Source organism: Drosophila willistoni, assembly GCF_018902025.1.
Source record: "Drosophila willistoni isolate 14030-0811.24 chromosome 2R unlocalized genomic scaffold, UCI_dwil_1.1 Seg167, whole genome shotgun sequence".
Lineage (NCBI taxonomy): Eukaryota > Metazoa > Arthropoda > Insecta > Diptera > Drosophilidae > Drosophila > Drosophila willistoni.
The window spans coordinates 3,575,751-3,591,247 of NW_025814050.1; the positions used below are offsets into that span (position 1 = coordinate 3,575,751).

At 35.5% G+C, this 15,497-nt stretch overlaps 1 protein-coding gene across 1 annotated transcript; it reads left to right on the plus strand.

Annotated features, from left to right (window-relative positions):
• The first annotated feature begins 1,124 nt into the window (after positions 1 to 1,124).
• LOC6643887 (alpha-protein kinase 1) lies at positions 1,125 to 13,525 on the plus strand. Its single transcript, XM_023176540.2, has 6 exons — positions 1,125 to 1,143; positions 8,418 to 9,313; positions 11,291 to 11,776; positions 12,150 to 12,362; positions 12,429 to 12,745; positions 12,812 to 13,525. The coding sequence occupies exons 2-6, from the start codon at positions 8,458 to 8,460 to the stop codon at positions 12,836 to 12,838; spliced, it is 1,899 nt and encodes a 632-aa protein (XP_023032308.1). The 5' UTR covers positions 1,125 to 1,143; positions 8,418 to 8,457; the 3' UTR covers positions 12,839 to 13,525.
• Positions 13,526 to 15,497: the final 1,972 nt, after the last annotated feature.

A 15,497-nucleotide genomic window follows, 5' to 3' on the forward strand; every position in this document is an offset into this window, starting at 1 on the left:
GGAACTTGTTGTTTGTGTGCTGGATTGGCGTCAGTTTTTGGCGCCCACATTGGCTACGGAACACTGCGTGGGATATCCAAGCCCAACCCCATTGAGTTTTGGCCTAATTGAGTAATGGCAACAGCAAAAGAAAAAAAAACTGCAACGTTTGTGGAAAAGTTTTATAATTAAAATGCTTCACAGCTGGTTGGTTGGTCAACAAAGAGACACTCACTACAGAACTCACCATAAACACAGAGACAGAAAGAGTAGGTCACAGTCTTCGTCAGCAGTTTTATGCCTTCGTCTCCTTCTTCAAACGAATGGGGGATTGGGATGGGGATGTGTGACGCCCTTGATTTATAGTTTTTGCAGTGTTTTGTTGAATTTATTGTTGTTCCAGTTTGAACTGGAGTGTATTTAACCAGTCGAGGTTGTCCCACTAGAACCCGTCACAAACAAACACACATATTCTTATTATGTAAATCAGATGATGATGATGATGATGATGTTTTCTCATCATATTCGCCTTGTGAGCCACTTGGCTGCGGTTTTTTTGAAATTGAAACTTTACTACGTCCCAATATCAAAGGCAATGTGAAGATCATTATGATTACAAAGAGATTGACTTTCATTGTTATCCAGAGTTTAGCAAGGCTCTTTGAAAAGGAAAATCCGCATGCAAGATTCGTCCATTTCTGGGCTTAATCATTAATATCAATTGCAATCAGTGCCGTCAAGACCGTCAAGTCCAGCTTGTTATTGATTCTCAGGGTCACATATGATTATTAACACTTTTGCTTTCCCTGTCTGCCGTCGATCTTTTGTTGTCTCTTCTTAATTGATAAGACAAACAACGTCTCCAATGATCTCCATAAAGGGCGTTACACAGACTTTGAACTCTGTCTTTCTGTTCTGTTTCATTGCGTCAAAAATTGTATTATTTTATTTCCGTGTAAATATCATGAGCAATTCCTAGAATGAAGGCGACGCGTCGCGACGCCCCCTTGACATCCACTTATCGGCATGGCAAATATTTGCATGAATTCCACAATGCCCAGATGGGTATATGAAACGCATTTCAGTCGCACATTGTGCATAGCTCTGGGCACACATCCATAAAGACATCACTGGAAACAATTCAATTTGGAGCCCAAACATTGTGTAAGTTGACCTTAGAAAGCTCTAGCCAGCCAGTCAGTCCGCTTGAGTCATCAGTTGTTTCTTTTGAGTTCAGATCCAGTTCTCCCAGCATCAGCAATTTCTATATTTTCCGATGTCTTGGGGCAAGGTCTCTTGACTTCTTGTGAAATTTTACTAATTGCTGTCTTCTCTTTTCATAATTCCTCTTTGGGTTTCTTTTTCTGTTTTACTACTCTAAAAGTGAATGGTCAGTTGCACAGTTTACCAGAAATGTATACCCACACGTTGATTTGGTCTTTCTCCTTTTGTGGGTCTTTCTACGTTTATTTCATGAATCATTTCATTTTAGACTAGATTGTTGTTTATACCCTGCACTGCTTAATATCAAAAGTGAGGGTATATATAGAGAGACGGAATGATATAATTGCGTTTTAGATTCTGGAAATATTTGAGGCTAATTTTACATTTGAGTGCCATTATCTTGACCTTTTTCTTAACCACTTCCGCTTCCACCACCATGAGAATTTTTAAAAAGCAGTTTTGAGATAATATTTTAAACCTGACCTAGGGTATTACAATATTCTGACTTCTAATTGAGATATCTTAATATGACTTTTCGCAAGTGCCTCTATCTATATCGATTGACATTATTCGCATCCTGTGATTATATTAGACTAAATTTTTTTTTTTTTTTGTATTCTTCCAAGTTTTTTAACTGGAAACAGCTGTAATTAAAAGAGGAATTAGGTATTACCCACTTTTATAGTTCCCTTGAAATCTTGTGTGGGTTAAGGGGGGAAGTTGGTCGGAGGCAGGTGTCTAAGGGGGAAATGTTATCATAAGTTAGAGTCGCCTTAAATAGCTTTACATCTATGTATGAGTAATTGTTAAATGAATTTCTATTTCCTTATAGTTTAGTATATTTAACATGTAGTTTATTATCATAATTTAGATTGCGCTATTGACGTTTCGTTTTTGTTTTGTTTTTTTTTGCACAATTTCTTGAGTTGGTTTATTATTAAACTATTTTAAAGAGAGCTTCGTCATGTGGTAGGTCTCTTTTTGTTGTGGGGTCTGTGGTCTTTTTTTATTTTTTGCTTTGAAGCTCTTTTTCGTTTCTGTTGGAAATGCACAATGTTGTTGTTGTTGCTTTTTGGGTTTTTTTTTTTTCGTTTTTTCTGTTGTGCGCCGCAACGAGTATTATTACTTTTGTTTTTGTTTAAATGCTCATATTTTTGTTGTATTGTGTATATATAATTTTTTTTTGTTTTTTTTCTGTATTTTCTTCACGCTGAGTGCGCAAAATGCGCAAAAAACAAGTTTTTGCACTTTGAAGCAAAGAAAAATTGACAATGTGTGTGTGAGTGAGTGTTGTATGAGTGTGTTCCTGTAAGCTAAGCTTTATGTTTATCTATGTGTGTGTGTGTGTGAGCTGGCTTGAGTGTATTTGTTTTAAATTTGTTTTGTATCCACTTGTGCCTAGCACGAGAGATCGCAGCTCAAGATCCATTTGATGCCGGTTTTTGAATAAAAATTAAAAACAAACTGAAAACAAACACAAAAAAGCCATCAACTCAGCTGATTTTACAACAAACAAAATTAAAAGAGCACACAATATAGAATTTAAAGCGTTGGCCCCGCCCTTCCCTTCCCTATGGCATTATATCTACTTGGGAAGTGTAAAAATTTTATATTTTGAAACGTGTTTTAATGTTTTAAGTAACTAAAAACTAAAAATCCTCTTATAGAATTATAAATTACAGCTATAACTAGGCTGGTTTCAAATTGTTTAATGACTATATTTACTTCTATAAATCGAGTGACAACTAATCAACTGTTTAGAGTTGTAACCAAATTCAAATTGTGATTCATTTGAGTAAGTTATGAATACTAAAATACTTTTCAACAGGTTAAACTTAATTACCTATCGAACAATGTATCGCCCGTATAGAAATGCACTGAAAATAATCCAAATATGATTATTTAACCCTGTTAGTCTCGTGACTTTTAGTCCAAATGATCAAAAATAATTTAAATCTGGTAAAATATCTATTAGACATTGAATAATTCTATAACCCTGCCACGATTGCATATCAATATTGGTCAAATGGTTTATAAGAAAGTATCTCTGACCATATAAAGGCTATATATTTTTGATCAGCTCGACAAGACGAGTTCAGATAGCCATGTCTGTCTGTTTGAACGCAAACGCCTCTTAGACCGTTAGAGCTTCAGAGCTAAAAAGTTTTCCCTTTAAGCTTCTATATTTTGCAAGGATTGTATACATATCTCGGATTCAGTCGGATCAGAATTGTATATTATCGAATAGCTTGCATAGAAAAGGCAAAGTCAAGTTATTTTTTAAGCTATTGTCCAAAGATTAATATTTGTCAGTTTAAAATACATACTAATGATTGTGGCAAATCTCACCAAGATCGGGTAACTATATAATATAGCTCCCTTAGAATAGGACGGTTTAAATACAGGGACTTTTATCAACAACTTTCTTAAAATCTGTTTAATATAGCTACAAATTGCACTTTGCCAAATTTCTTCAAGATCGGATTACTATATTATATAGATGCCATATAAGTAAACGATAAATAATCATGCTACTGGCCGTTCTTTCGCGGAAATTGGACATTTTCAACTTATTTAGATAAAATGTTTTTGCACTTTGATGCCTTAAAGTAGGAAATATTCAATATGGAAAATTTGCAAAAGATATTTCAAAGACGCCTTTCAAGACTCCGTTTTATGGTGCTAAGAGTCACGTTCGCCTCTTTGGTGCTCTTAGTTGAAAGCTTAAATCCCTGTAACTAGACTAATTTTTATCTGATAAAGATATTTCATGAAGTACTAGAATAGAAACTCTTCGTTTCGATCAACTTATAGACTATGAGTCGACTAAAATGTACTGATTTGAGTCAATCCACATTTGTGCATATTTCAATTAGGTTAAATGCTTAGTATACCCTTTGTTTTTTCCTGGAAAAGCAAGCTTATTTTATTTTGCAATATATTCTGCCATCTTTTGAGATATTTTAAAGCAATTTTATGAGTAGGTTAGTCACCCAGTTTGGGTTGAATGCCAGCCTAAGTTGTTGAACGAGTTCAGTTGTTGGTTTGTTGTGGGGCCACTACGCGAATATAAACAAACATACGTACATACAATATGTGTGTACATATGTGTCTCGATGTATATAGAAGTTCCGTCACCTTCTAGCAATTGCAATTGCCATTTTGTCAGTCTCTGAGTGTTAAAATGAGACCCTACAAACTTGTGCCAATTAGCATTTGTCTGCTAACAAGAACCAAAACAGACTGAGCCTTCTTTGAATGAAAATCTTGCAGAGATTTCTTACTGGCAATCCCAAAGAGTCTCCTTGACCACATCATCTCTCATCCATGTGCAGGCGTGGTCTTTTGTTGTATTCAGTTGTTGTTGTTGTTGTTGCAAGGCAACTTTCACTTTCTCTATTACACCCAACACTTACACTTTAAAAATAGTTGGCCACATTCTCTGGTGCTGCCACTTTTGCAACTAACGAACTGCCTGTGCGTGCCTTAACTTGGCCTCCATCGTCGCCGCCGCCGACGACGTCGACTCTTGAAACATTTGGAACTAAGTTACTTTTGCTTGAGTTGGCCTAACCACCACTTGGAATTGTTGTTTTCCTGTTGAAGATTTACATTTTACTGCCACAGATCATTTAACGTAACGCCAGAGAGACAGCAACAGAGCGGAAGTTCGTCTTGGGTCAGTGCAATCGAGATGCCAGCAAGAGTTACAAGCGAAAAGCAACTAATTGTTTTCCTTCCCGAGAGTCATTGATACGGGACGAGGAAAGGGAAAGGAGAAACTTGCTAGTAATTGTATTGAATTGCAGCTGCTGAAGGGAATCCGTCTGTCGGTTCAAAGGATGTCTGTAATTTTTATTGTATTAGGAAGTCATTAAACAGAAAAGACGGCAGGGTAGAGCTAGAGAAAAGTCGTGAGTCCAGATCGAAAATTATAGTTTAATTAAAAGATATTCAAGCCTGTGTGTGTGTGTATGTGTGAGTGTTCGTGTGTGTTCACAATTGACTGAGAAAAATAATAATTATAAAACCTGTAGGATCCATGAACGACTCATAAACTCAACAGAAATTCATCTGACAGAGTCTCAAAGTGATGTAAACATTTTTATAAGCCAAAATTTGATTTTTATTTGGGGCTAAACTTTTTAACTTGCATTATTCTATGCATTTTTCCTCCTTTAATAAAATCGAATTTAAGGAAACTTTGCATTTAAGCCGGCTCAAGGTCAATCTTCCAAAATAAGATTATTTCAAAGGCAACACGAATTCCCAACTAGTTTTAGCGTTGAAGACGTGGTATGACTATTGCAATTCTTTAGCAAAGATCCCTGCGATTTATGTAATATATTCAACTTTTCAGAGCTTGCAAAATAGTCCGTTATAGTTCCTAACGTATTGGTCAAGAATTCGACTTCGATCAGAGTAAAAAATGTTTAATCCAGTAATGATAATGTTTTCTCTTTCACTTTTAATAAACTGTTAATTCTCTACTAAAAGTTTAGTTGGTCTGTTTCCTTCAAATTTAGAAGATATAATCCGATTACTAACGTTTTTCAGACTTTTTTTGACATTTTGACTAACATTTTTAAAACATAATCTCGAGGGTTACAAAAGCCCAAAGATTAAAAGTAAAGATTAAATTAAATTGCCAAATTCATAAAATACCCAATTTCTGCTGGAAAATTATAGTTTTTCAGTATCTTTAATATTTCTAATATGATGAAAATAAAAGCGTTGATAAGTCCAAAACCCAAATCATTTTAACGTCGACGATTATCTATATATAATGATGTCTATCATTAAATCGACATTTTTTGCAGTGCAGTCAACAGTGTTTCTTTATAAATTAACTAATACAGTAAATAATAAAACCCAAAATTATAATTAAAGTAAACACTAGAATCTTGTCATTGCCATAGTCAAAAAGTATAGAAAAATATTATCCTTAAACAGTAATTTTTGGGATAAAAATTTTGTTTTTGGCCTTTTTTAAGGAAAACCATGTAAAACCTAAACCAAGATCAATCGGCAAGCGGGTTTGGATACAATTTATTTTGAAAAAACAAGTTTTAAAATTCGTTCTTAAAGTCTCCACAAATGACGCTACAAATTTTAATTCATAAAATGTTTATTAGATTTTTATAGATTTTTTCGATATGAAAGAAAGTTCAGTTAACTGACTAAACAGAGTGTAAAGCATAGTAAAAAATTTAAAAAAAAAATTTTTTGGGCCCTCTACGTCGGGATTAATATAAAGCTCTTTTCTTATCTGAAATACGAATTATCAGTGTTACTTTTCCAAGAAATATTCTGATGATTACACATTCTATTTTACAATATTTAATTCCTTATCACTAATTTCGTGTTAAACTTTGAATTAAATACCAATTTTACTCGAATAATTTTTTGATTTCTTATATCAAGGTCGTAGAGTCTAGGGCAATGACCAAATGGAAATTAACTTCTAAAAATTGTTTACCAATTCGATACCGAAAAAGTTATCTTTGCGTGCATCTCTTTTGCATTAAATTTTTGCAGGAAACACATTTAAATATTTGAATTGTAGAAGCAATTTAAATAAAAACTGTTGAATATCTGTATAAAGAATGAAGTAAAGAATAGTTCTGCAAATTTGATAAATCGTTAAAACATTTTGGGTGAAATCTAATCAAAACAATAAAGATTTTTTGGCTTAAAAGGTTTTTTATTTTTGCTGAACGGATTTTAGTATGATAATTTATCAAATTCGAAGACTGACTAATTGGATAGAAAAAAATGAAAATCTCCCTCCCAACTTCTACCCTGGATCCGTACAAACTCTGCCTCGAATTTTTGACTTTCAGTTAAAAAGCTTTAAGTGAATTGTAGAGAAAATTGTCAATAACTTTTCATTTCACAGACTTTAAAGTCAATCCAAAAATGGGAACAGGTCTGAAATCCATTTCCTACAAACTAAGTTCGGAGCGGGAAATAGGAAGTGGACTGATTTATGCATTAGTATGGTAGTTACATACTAGTCCACCTAATACGTCTAACAACTCTCGTTTCAATGCATTAATAATTACTCTTACTCTGTTGAAATCTCAGCTTAGCTATAATAGAGGGCTAAGGGTTGACTCAGATGTTGAAGAATTCCTGATATATATTAACCCCATTTTGAAATAAATAAATCCGCAAATAGACACAAGTATATGGATATATGTTCCATGGCATGCAATGAATGTTTGCTAATTAGAAATGTTAGTCACTTCAACAAAGCACTTCAATTGTTGTGATTCAAATGTCAATGGAAAGTATATATATGTGTGATCATACGTTATGATCATTAGGTTGATATATCTGATGTGTATTTTGCATATTGATATTTAATTTGCGAGGGAGAGAGAGAGAGAGAGATAATGGGCTGACTGGCTGCATCTCATCATAAACGAATCAACTACAACAGATAGATCTTACCGCCCATCCATCCATCAGTAGCGCCTGCCCATCCCCTCTCCATGCTCCTCCCAGCCCATCCACACCAGTCATCATATACACTGACTAGATGAAGCCAGCGAAGCGTTCATGTGAAACGTCCAGTTTCTTCTTTACACACATCTATGTGAATAGGTAGGTAGGTAGTTGCTTTTGCAGTGTGTTTTTGTATGTAAATGTTGTGGCTGAATGTTGTTGCCATGTTGCCACTGCTCTTAGCTGCATGTGTGTGTGTGTGTGTTCCCATTTTTCGTTGGGAAATTCGTGAAAAACACAAATTAGCTTTGAGTGTGGCGAGGCAAATTTGCTAGAAAGAAAAACAAAAATAAACTCTCCATGGCTGTCGTTTTTATTTGTGTGTTGTTGTTGTTGTTGGTGTTGGTGTTTGTGCTTTTATGGGTTTCATTTTCCATACTTTTCACTTCAAGTGCTCTAATTGCTAGCCAACGAGCACTAGCCCAGTGCTGCCCGCTCAAGGCCAAGTAAATGAATTTGCGCAATTAACTGAAATTGAATGCCCATTACATGGGTCGTTGTAAACGTTTTCTGGGTCATCATCAACAGGAAATTCAATATGAAAATAGATTTCAAATTAGAAACGTAAAATCGTCTGTCAATCGATAAGTTGTTTATAAGTTTGTGTTTAATAGTTTAATGACAAAAACACTTGAGAGTCGGGCCTGAAGTGCACTTTTCTCATGTGAAAAACAAACTAATTCGTTTTATTATTATCATTCCAGACGCGGACTGACTCCCCCACATCGTGTGAAATCGATTTCAATGGCCACTTTTACCCAGGATGAGATCGATTTCCTCAAATCGCATGGCAATGAGCTGTGCTCGAAAACCTGGCTGGGTCTATGGGATCCCAAGCGTGCCTCTCAACAGCAGCAGGATCAGCGGGAGCTAATCATCGATAAATATGAACGAAAGCGTTACTACTTGGAGCCGGGTAGTCCATTAAAGTCATTGAATCTAAAATCATCTCCAGCACAGAACTCCAATGCGAGTGCTGTTCGCCCAAATCAAAATGGTCATCATCATCATCATCATCAGCAGCAGCAGCAGCATCAACCAAATGGAGTCAGTTTGGTAGGAATGTCGACCAATGGCTATGCGAGCATTCAACTGACGCCTCCTGCTGCTCAGCGTACATCGAATGGCCAACAGAAGGCAGTGGCAACGGTTGCCACCGCGTCCAGCACAACGGCAATCAGTCGACCTCAGCACCATCATCACCATAATCAGCATCATCATGATGCTTTTGGCTCTTTGGCAAATGGTCTGACTAGCCTAAATAGTGCCGGCTCCACATCGACGGGCGCATTGTCCGATACGAGCAGCTGTGCCAGCAATGGCTTTGCCGCCGAATCCGACTTTGTGGCCGACTTTGGTTCGGCCAATATCTTTGATGCCACATCGGCGAGGTCAGCGGGATCGCCAGCTGTCTCCTCTGCCTCGTCTGTTAGTTCGACCAATGGCTATGCAAAAGTACAACCATTGAGAGCGGCCCATCTGCTGCAGCAGCAGCAACAGCAACAGCAGCAGCAGGCCCTTCTCAATGGAAGTGCCATTTCAAATGGCAACACGGAGAATTTCGCAGACTTTGACCATGCCCCCATCTATAATGCAGCGGGTAAGTGAATGAAATGTCGACACAAATTCATCAGAAAGCATTACAACATTAGAAAATAATTAAAAATAGTTTAGAATAGGAAACATAGCAAACATTTAGGGAAAAAAGCAATAGAGATTTTATAGAAACAATATATGTAATATATAGCAGAAGCTCGTTAATTAGGATTTCAATGGGATTCGTTTTATAGTGTTTTGTATATTTAACTATTATTAAAACACATACATCATTTGGTAAGGTTAGGCTTATGGGAGATCATATTAACTTCATGTTGTACACCTGACTTTCCACTCCGGTGTCTGCATACATTTTAAAGTCAGTGTGTGTCATTGCAAGGTGTATATTTTTAATTTCTTACATTTTTTATTGGTTTTGGAATACATTAATTTACCAACAGAGATAAGATAACAATTACTCAAGGCTGTTTACACTAAGCTGTGGAATATCGAGGAAGATCTTACCAATAAGATATAGATTAAAAGAGTTGGGAGATATATTTTCATTCTTAAATACAATACACGAAATGAAAATTACTTACTTTGAGTTGAACAACAAAAAGAGTATTCATAATTATTTACAACTAAAGAACTCAAAAGGAAAAGACAAAAAATTAATGGAAATTTAGTTGTTTTAAATAGACAATCATTGTCCTTTGCAAAGCAGTTGGGAATCATGGGAGCTATGATTAATTAATGTAAATAACCTAAATGAACGTGAAAAATAGTCTATATATAGATTTTTTAACTAAAAGAATAACGCAGCAAATAATATAAGTAATAGTCAAACTGTATAAAATTTAATAAGATTCCACACATTTTGTTTGGGTGCAAAGTAGGGTGTCCAGCGGTGGCCAGATCCACAAGGGGGTTAAATACATGTTAAGATATAAGTAGTTGCCTTATGCGAGAAGTTACTCCTATTAAGTCAATATAAATATTTAAAAAACAACACATTAGACTATCAACAAAGGGATTTACGATTAGAACATACAAGCTTAAAAAGTTATATGCTGGAAGAATTAAATCTATAGAGTTTTATTTAACGAGCTTCGCCTATGTATGGATATATAGAAATGTCTATAGAAAATACTTATACAGTAGTAGACATAAGTATTTGGACTTTTCACTCTTTTCATTTTTAGAATTTAATTTATGCAAGAAATATTTATGCACTTTTAAAATGTCAAAATCGATTATTTGCCTTTTCTAAATTTGGCATTTGCATTAGCCATAAACATCGCAGAAGGAAAAATACTATAAAGTCCAAGGGCCACTTGGGCAAAAACTAAAAAATACGGAAAAGAAACATTAACTTTTTTTAAAGAACAAGAATTTTAACAAGCTTATGTAAGCAACAAATGTAAAGTACGAAACTGAAAAGCCATTAGGCAAACAAAAGTAGAAAAAATGTCGAATATTGAGGAAAAAATGGAAATGGAATTCCCATCTGCGTTATTCTGCATCTAATAATATCAATGTTTTGCATATTATTTTGCCATATTTTTCATCTATAATTTTTTGTGTTGGGTTTTTTTTTTATAATTACTTTGAGTTAAACCAGAAGTTGTTAAACAATTTCTCTTTTTAATTGAAATTTGTTTTTTTGTTTGCTTGAAAAACAAAATTCCAACAACAACACACAAAGCAAATTGCTTAAGCAAGCGAAGTTGATTGCCCCCCAGCCTCAGCACCACCCTCTTGGCCAAGGCTGTTTAGAAGACTATATAAATAGGTTTATTTTTATATAGTTTGTGCCTCCAACTGCGCTTTATATTTTGGCATTGAACTTCTTTCGCACACACGCAGTTTGCTTACGCTTTGGGCCCCCAGGGCTCATCTGCCTATCTTGCCACCTGTCATCCGCAGCCGCAACACCTGCCACCACTTGCCACTTGCCACTGACGCCACCTTCTTCTTCAATGAGCTAATTTCTTTCTGCTCTTTCTCCATTTCTTCTCCAATTGTCACTGGTGATTAGCTGTAAGCAACAGTTCAAATGCTACGGCTTTCCATGATTGGATCAGCGATTGGAGTAGACGAGGGTTTCATGATCCTTTTGATGATGATGACGATGCTGATGATGCTAATGATTTTAAAATTTTGACGCCACCTCCACCTGTGCCGCCTGCTCCCTACTGCCCCCCGCCCGCAGATAATGAACCAGCACCAATGCCTAGCATTGACATCGGTAACTTTTGGAGTCACCAAGAAGAAGATGATGACGATGATGAAGATCAAGACGCGTTCTGCTCACAGTTGTCGCCTTTGAACCCCTTTCTACCTTATCTCAACAATGAGAGGCGGCAGCGAAACAGGTCAACAGCAGCAGGTCCTAGTCGAAGTGGGACATCTTTCTGTTCGTCCTTCGTTCCTTCCAATAGTTACTTTACCAGCAGCAATGATAACTCTGAAGAACAACCGACAAATATTTTCAATGGCAATTTCCATGATATTTTCACATGGAGTAAGTGTGTGTTGTGTGTGTGCAACCGAAACTGAACCCAATCCCATATTATGGGCGATGCTTAGTAACGGTTATTCATGATAGCGGAAATCGTTAAAAAGCCTTTTATAGCCGTTTCACGTTTCGGTTGCATTGTTTAGTTTACTTTTGTGTATTACAGTTGGCTCGTTTGTTCTTAGTTTGCTCCATGTTTATTTATTTATTTGTTTTGTTTATTGTTCTTGTTGTTCTTGAATCGCTAGTAGTCTCTCCTAGCTAATACTGCAGTTTTTCCTAGATGCAAGTTGTTCGTTGATGATGATGATGATGATTTTGCTAAAGTCCTCTCATCCTTGGCTAATTGCTGTTTTCTTAACTCTTCTCACATCTGTAGGCGCGCCACTACAAAATGGACATCTTAACGGTGGCAGCAAGGCCACGCCGTCAAAGAGCAGTCCCAGTGAGGACCGTTATGCAGCCCTAAAGGACCTCGACGAGCAGCTACGTGAGCTGAAGGCCAGCGAGACGGCGCCAGTTGTAACAAATGAAGCACCCACGCCTACCAACGGCAATGGCAATGGCCACTTTATTGAAACTTTTGGCACAGGTAAGTGTAAACAAACCAAATAGAAAGATGAAGAGAAATTACACAAATATTTTATCAACGTTGCAGGCCACATCATCAATAACAACAACAATCCAAATCCCTTCAAGGGCCAGCAGCAGCAGCTCAGCAATCACATAGTGAATCCATTCCAGCAACAGCAATCGCAACAGAATCTCTATGGCCAGCTAACGCTCATACCAAATGGTTATGCAATCAATCCCCAACAGCAGCAGCAGGCGGCACATCCTCATCCACAGCAGCAGCAGCAGCAGCAGCAACAGCAGCAGCAAGCCAGTTTCTTTAATTTTAACAATAATGGTTACGCCTTAAGCCAGGGACTGCCTAATGCCTGTGGATTTGGCATGGCCAATAATCCCTTTGCAGTGAGTATTCTTTGAATGATTGCTCGTGCTTATATTTATAATCCTCCTCCATTCTTTTATTCTCAGGCGAATACCAACAATCCGTTCTTATGAGGCAGTAGCAGCGGCAACGCCGGAAGTGGCGGAAATGGCGGCAGCTAGCTGAATGGATGCCCCATGTGAACCGAAATTTAGTCCATTTTACGAACAATAGCTATTAATCTATATAATGTAAATCACACATATATATATATATATATATAGATAGCGAGAGATCGACCCCATGATAATGATTATGATCATATATATAATATTGATAATGATATATATATATTTATATATATATTCTTTTACAAGCTAACTTTACTCTAAATGTTTACATAAAGAACAAAGATATGTATTTGTATTTACCGTTTGCCTTTAGTAGGACTTTTTACTAACCAAAACTTAACATAAACTACTACAATATGTACGATATATATGTACATACATATACATTGCATACATAAACTAACTAAAACTCTAGTAAGGGATTCGCGATTCATTTCCCTTTAGCTCCCTACGATTATCTATTTCTCTCTATCCCTTCTTTTTATACGCTTTCGCTTCTAATTTTGTTTGCGTTTGGCAGAAGAACAACAAAAACAAAAAAAAAATCAGTTATTGTGTGGCCTTAATAAGATTATAAAACTGATCAATCTTCAAAAAAATACTACTATCAAAACAAAGAAAAAAAACATAATATACAAACAAAAACTATTTAAATGCGTAAATATATATATTATTGCTTTTGTACCTAAATTGAATGTTTTGTTTTCATTGTCAACCGCGTGTAATTTGTTTCTTTTTTGCTTGTTTGTCTTTACTTGATTCTATTCTTTTAACCGATTTGCTTTATTTGTTAAACGAGACACGTACTATATAAATCTATGTACATCAATCTATGGGGCTTTAGGAATTTGCTCAAGACAAGTTTGTTATAAACTAATTACATTTGTAAGCCTTCAGACATATACATAAAGATAACTGATTAACCTTACCCGCTCATTCAATGATTCATTCATTCAATAACCACTTACGCAAAAAATTTCCCATATTTAGACTAAACAAAAACAACAAAAAAAAAAAACAAAACAAACAAAACATTTTCAAAGCCTTAATTATTTAATAAATTTCAATAAAAACAATCGAAAAATCAATCAACTGACGACTGTCTTTATTGGGTGGTAATGAAAACATAGCCGATATATCTACTAGAAGTGGCAATTAAAATTAAGGAATGAAAATCAATTTTCTATTGCTAGAATACACAAAAAAGTTAAGCATTATTTAAATCTATTATATCAATGGCAGAAGACAAAAAATTGGCACCCATTTCAAAGAGTTTTTTACAAGCTTAAAAATTATGTCATTACCTGAATATTTTCCGCATTTTGTGTTATCTGTAAAGACCGACACAAAAGGCCTTTAAATTAAAACCTATTTTATCGTTTCTTTGTTTCTTTGACAGCTATATGATATAGTTATTCGTTTTTGTTCACATTTTCCAGAAATTTAGATTATTATGGGGGTGAGAAAGAATGTTTGGTGATAATAATGTACATTGCTGAAAGTTAGTGTATTCGTTCGACTGTTCCTTTGGGAACTATGTAAATATATGATATTGTAGTCCGATCAGGTAGAATCCAAGTATATTTCGGAAAAACAAAACGATTTATTAATCGTTTAAGCCGTTAAAACTTGGCTTGACTGCCAAAAGGGGGTTTCGTCCCGAGTTCCCCATAATCGGCTGACCTACATTTTATAAAGAATGATAGGGAAATCATTATTTATCGGAGAATTATAGCCAAAATTCGTCCAAACAACCACCAATCCTTATGCTGGGGGCGTGGTAAATGTTGAAAACCTTAAAAATTAATTCTTACAAATTGATTTGAAATTTTAGTAGGTTTATCTTTGAAATGTTAAGAATTTTTATTTGTTGGCAATTACATTTTTTGAAATTGTTATATAAATACAGAAGTCAAAATTCCAATCATTTTTTCCTATTTATGTCTATTATTATTTAAGTTTAAACCACAAACAATTACGAATTTAATTCTTCTTTGAGTACACTTAAAAGAATTAGACACAAAAAGAGACCAAAATTATTAGACTTTGTTAATTGGAGGGTTTAGAAAATGATTTCAAATAATGTAAATAATGGGTTTTTATCTGCGACAACATTCTGCATGAATTTGAGAATACTTTATACAGTTGGACCTCGATTATCTGGCCACCCATTAACCGGGCACCCCTATTATCAGGGATGAAGTTGAATTTGCTTCATTCTCACTGTTAACCGTGATTTCAAACGAAATTTTTATACCCTTGCAAAAAGGGTATATTAATTTTGGTCAGAAGTGTGCAACGCATAGAAGGAAGCATTTCCGACCATATAAAGTATATATATTCTTGATCAGCACGACGAGACGAGTTCAAATAGCCATGTCCGTCCGTCCGTCTGGATCAACGCAAACTCCTCCTATACCGTTGGAGCTACAGAGCTAAAGAGAGCTGAAATTTTGCATGTAGGCTTGTATACACTGCAGGCGTTGTATATCTCGGATTCAGCCGGATCGGATCACTATATCATATAGCTCCCATACAAATGGCAAAGTCACGAACAGTGACTTTCTTAATAACTTCGTTATTTTTTGAGCTATTGTCATGAATTATATGAGGTAGAGCATTTCGTATCCGTTGCTTAGCTTAGGCTCTATTTATTGTCATG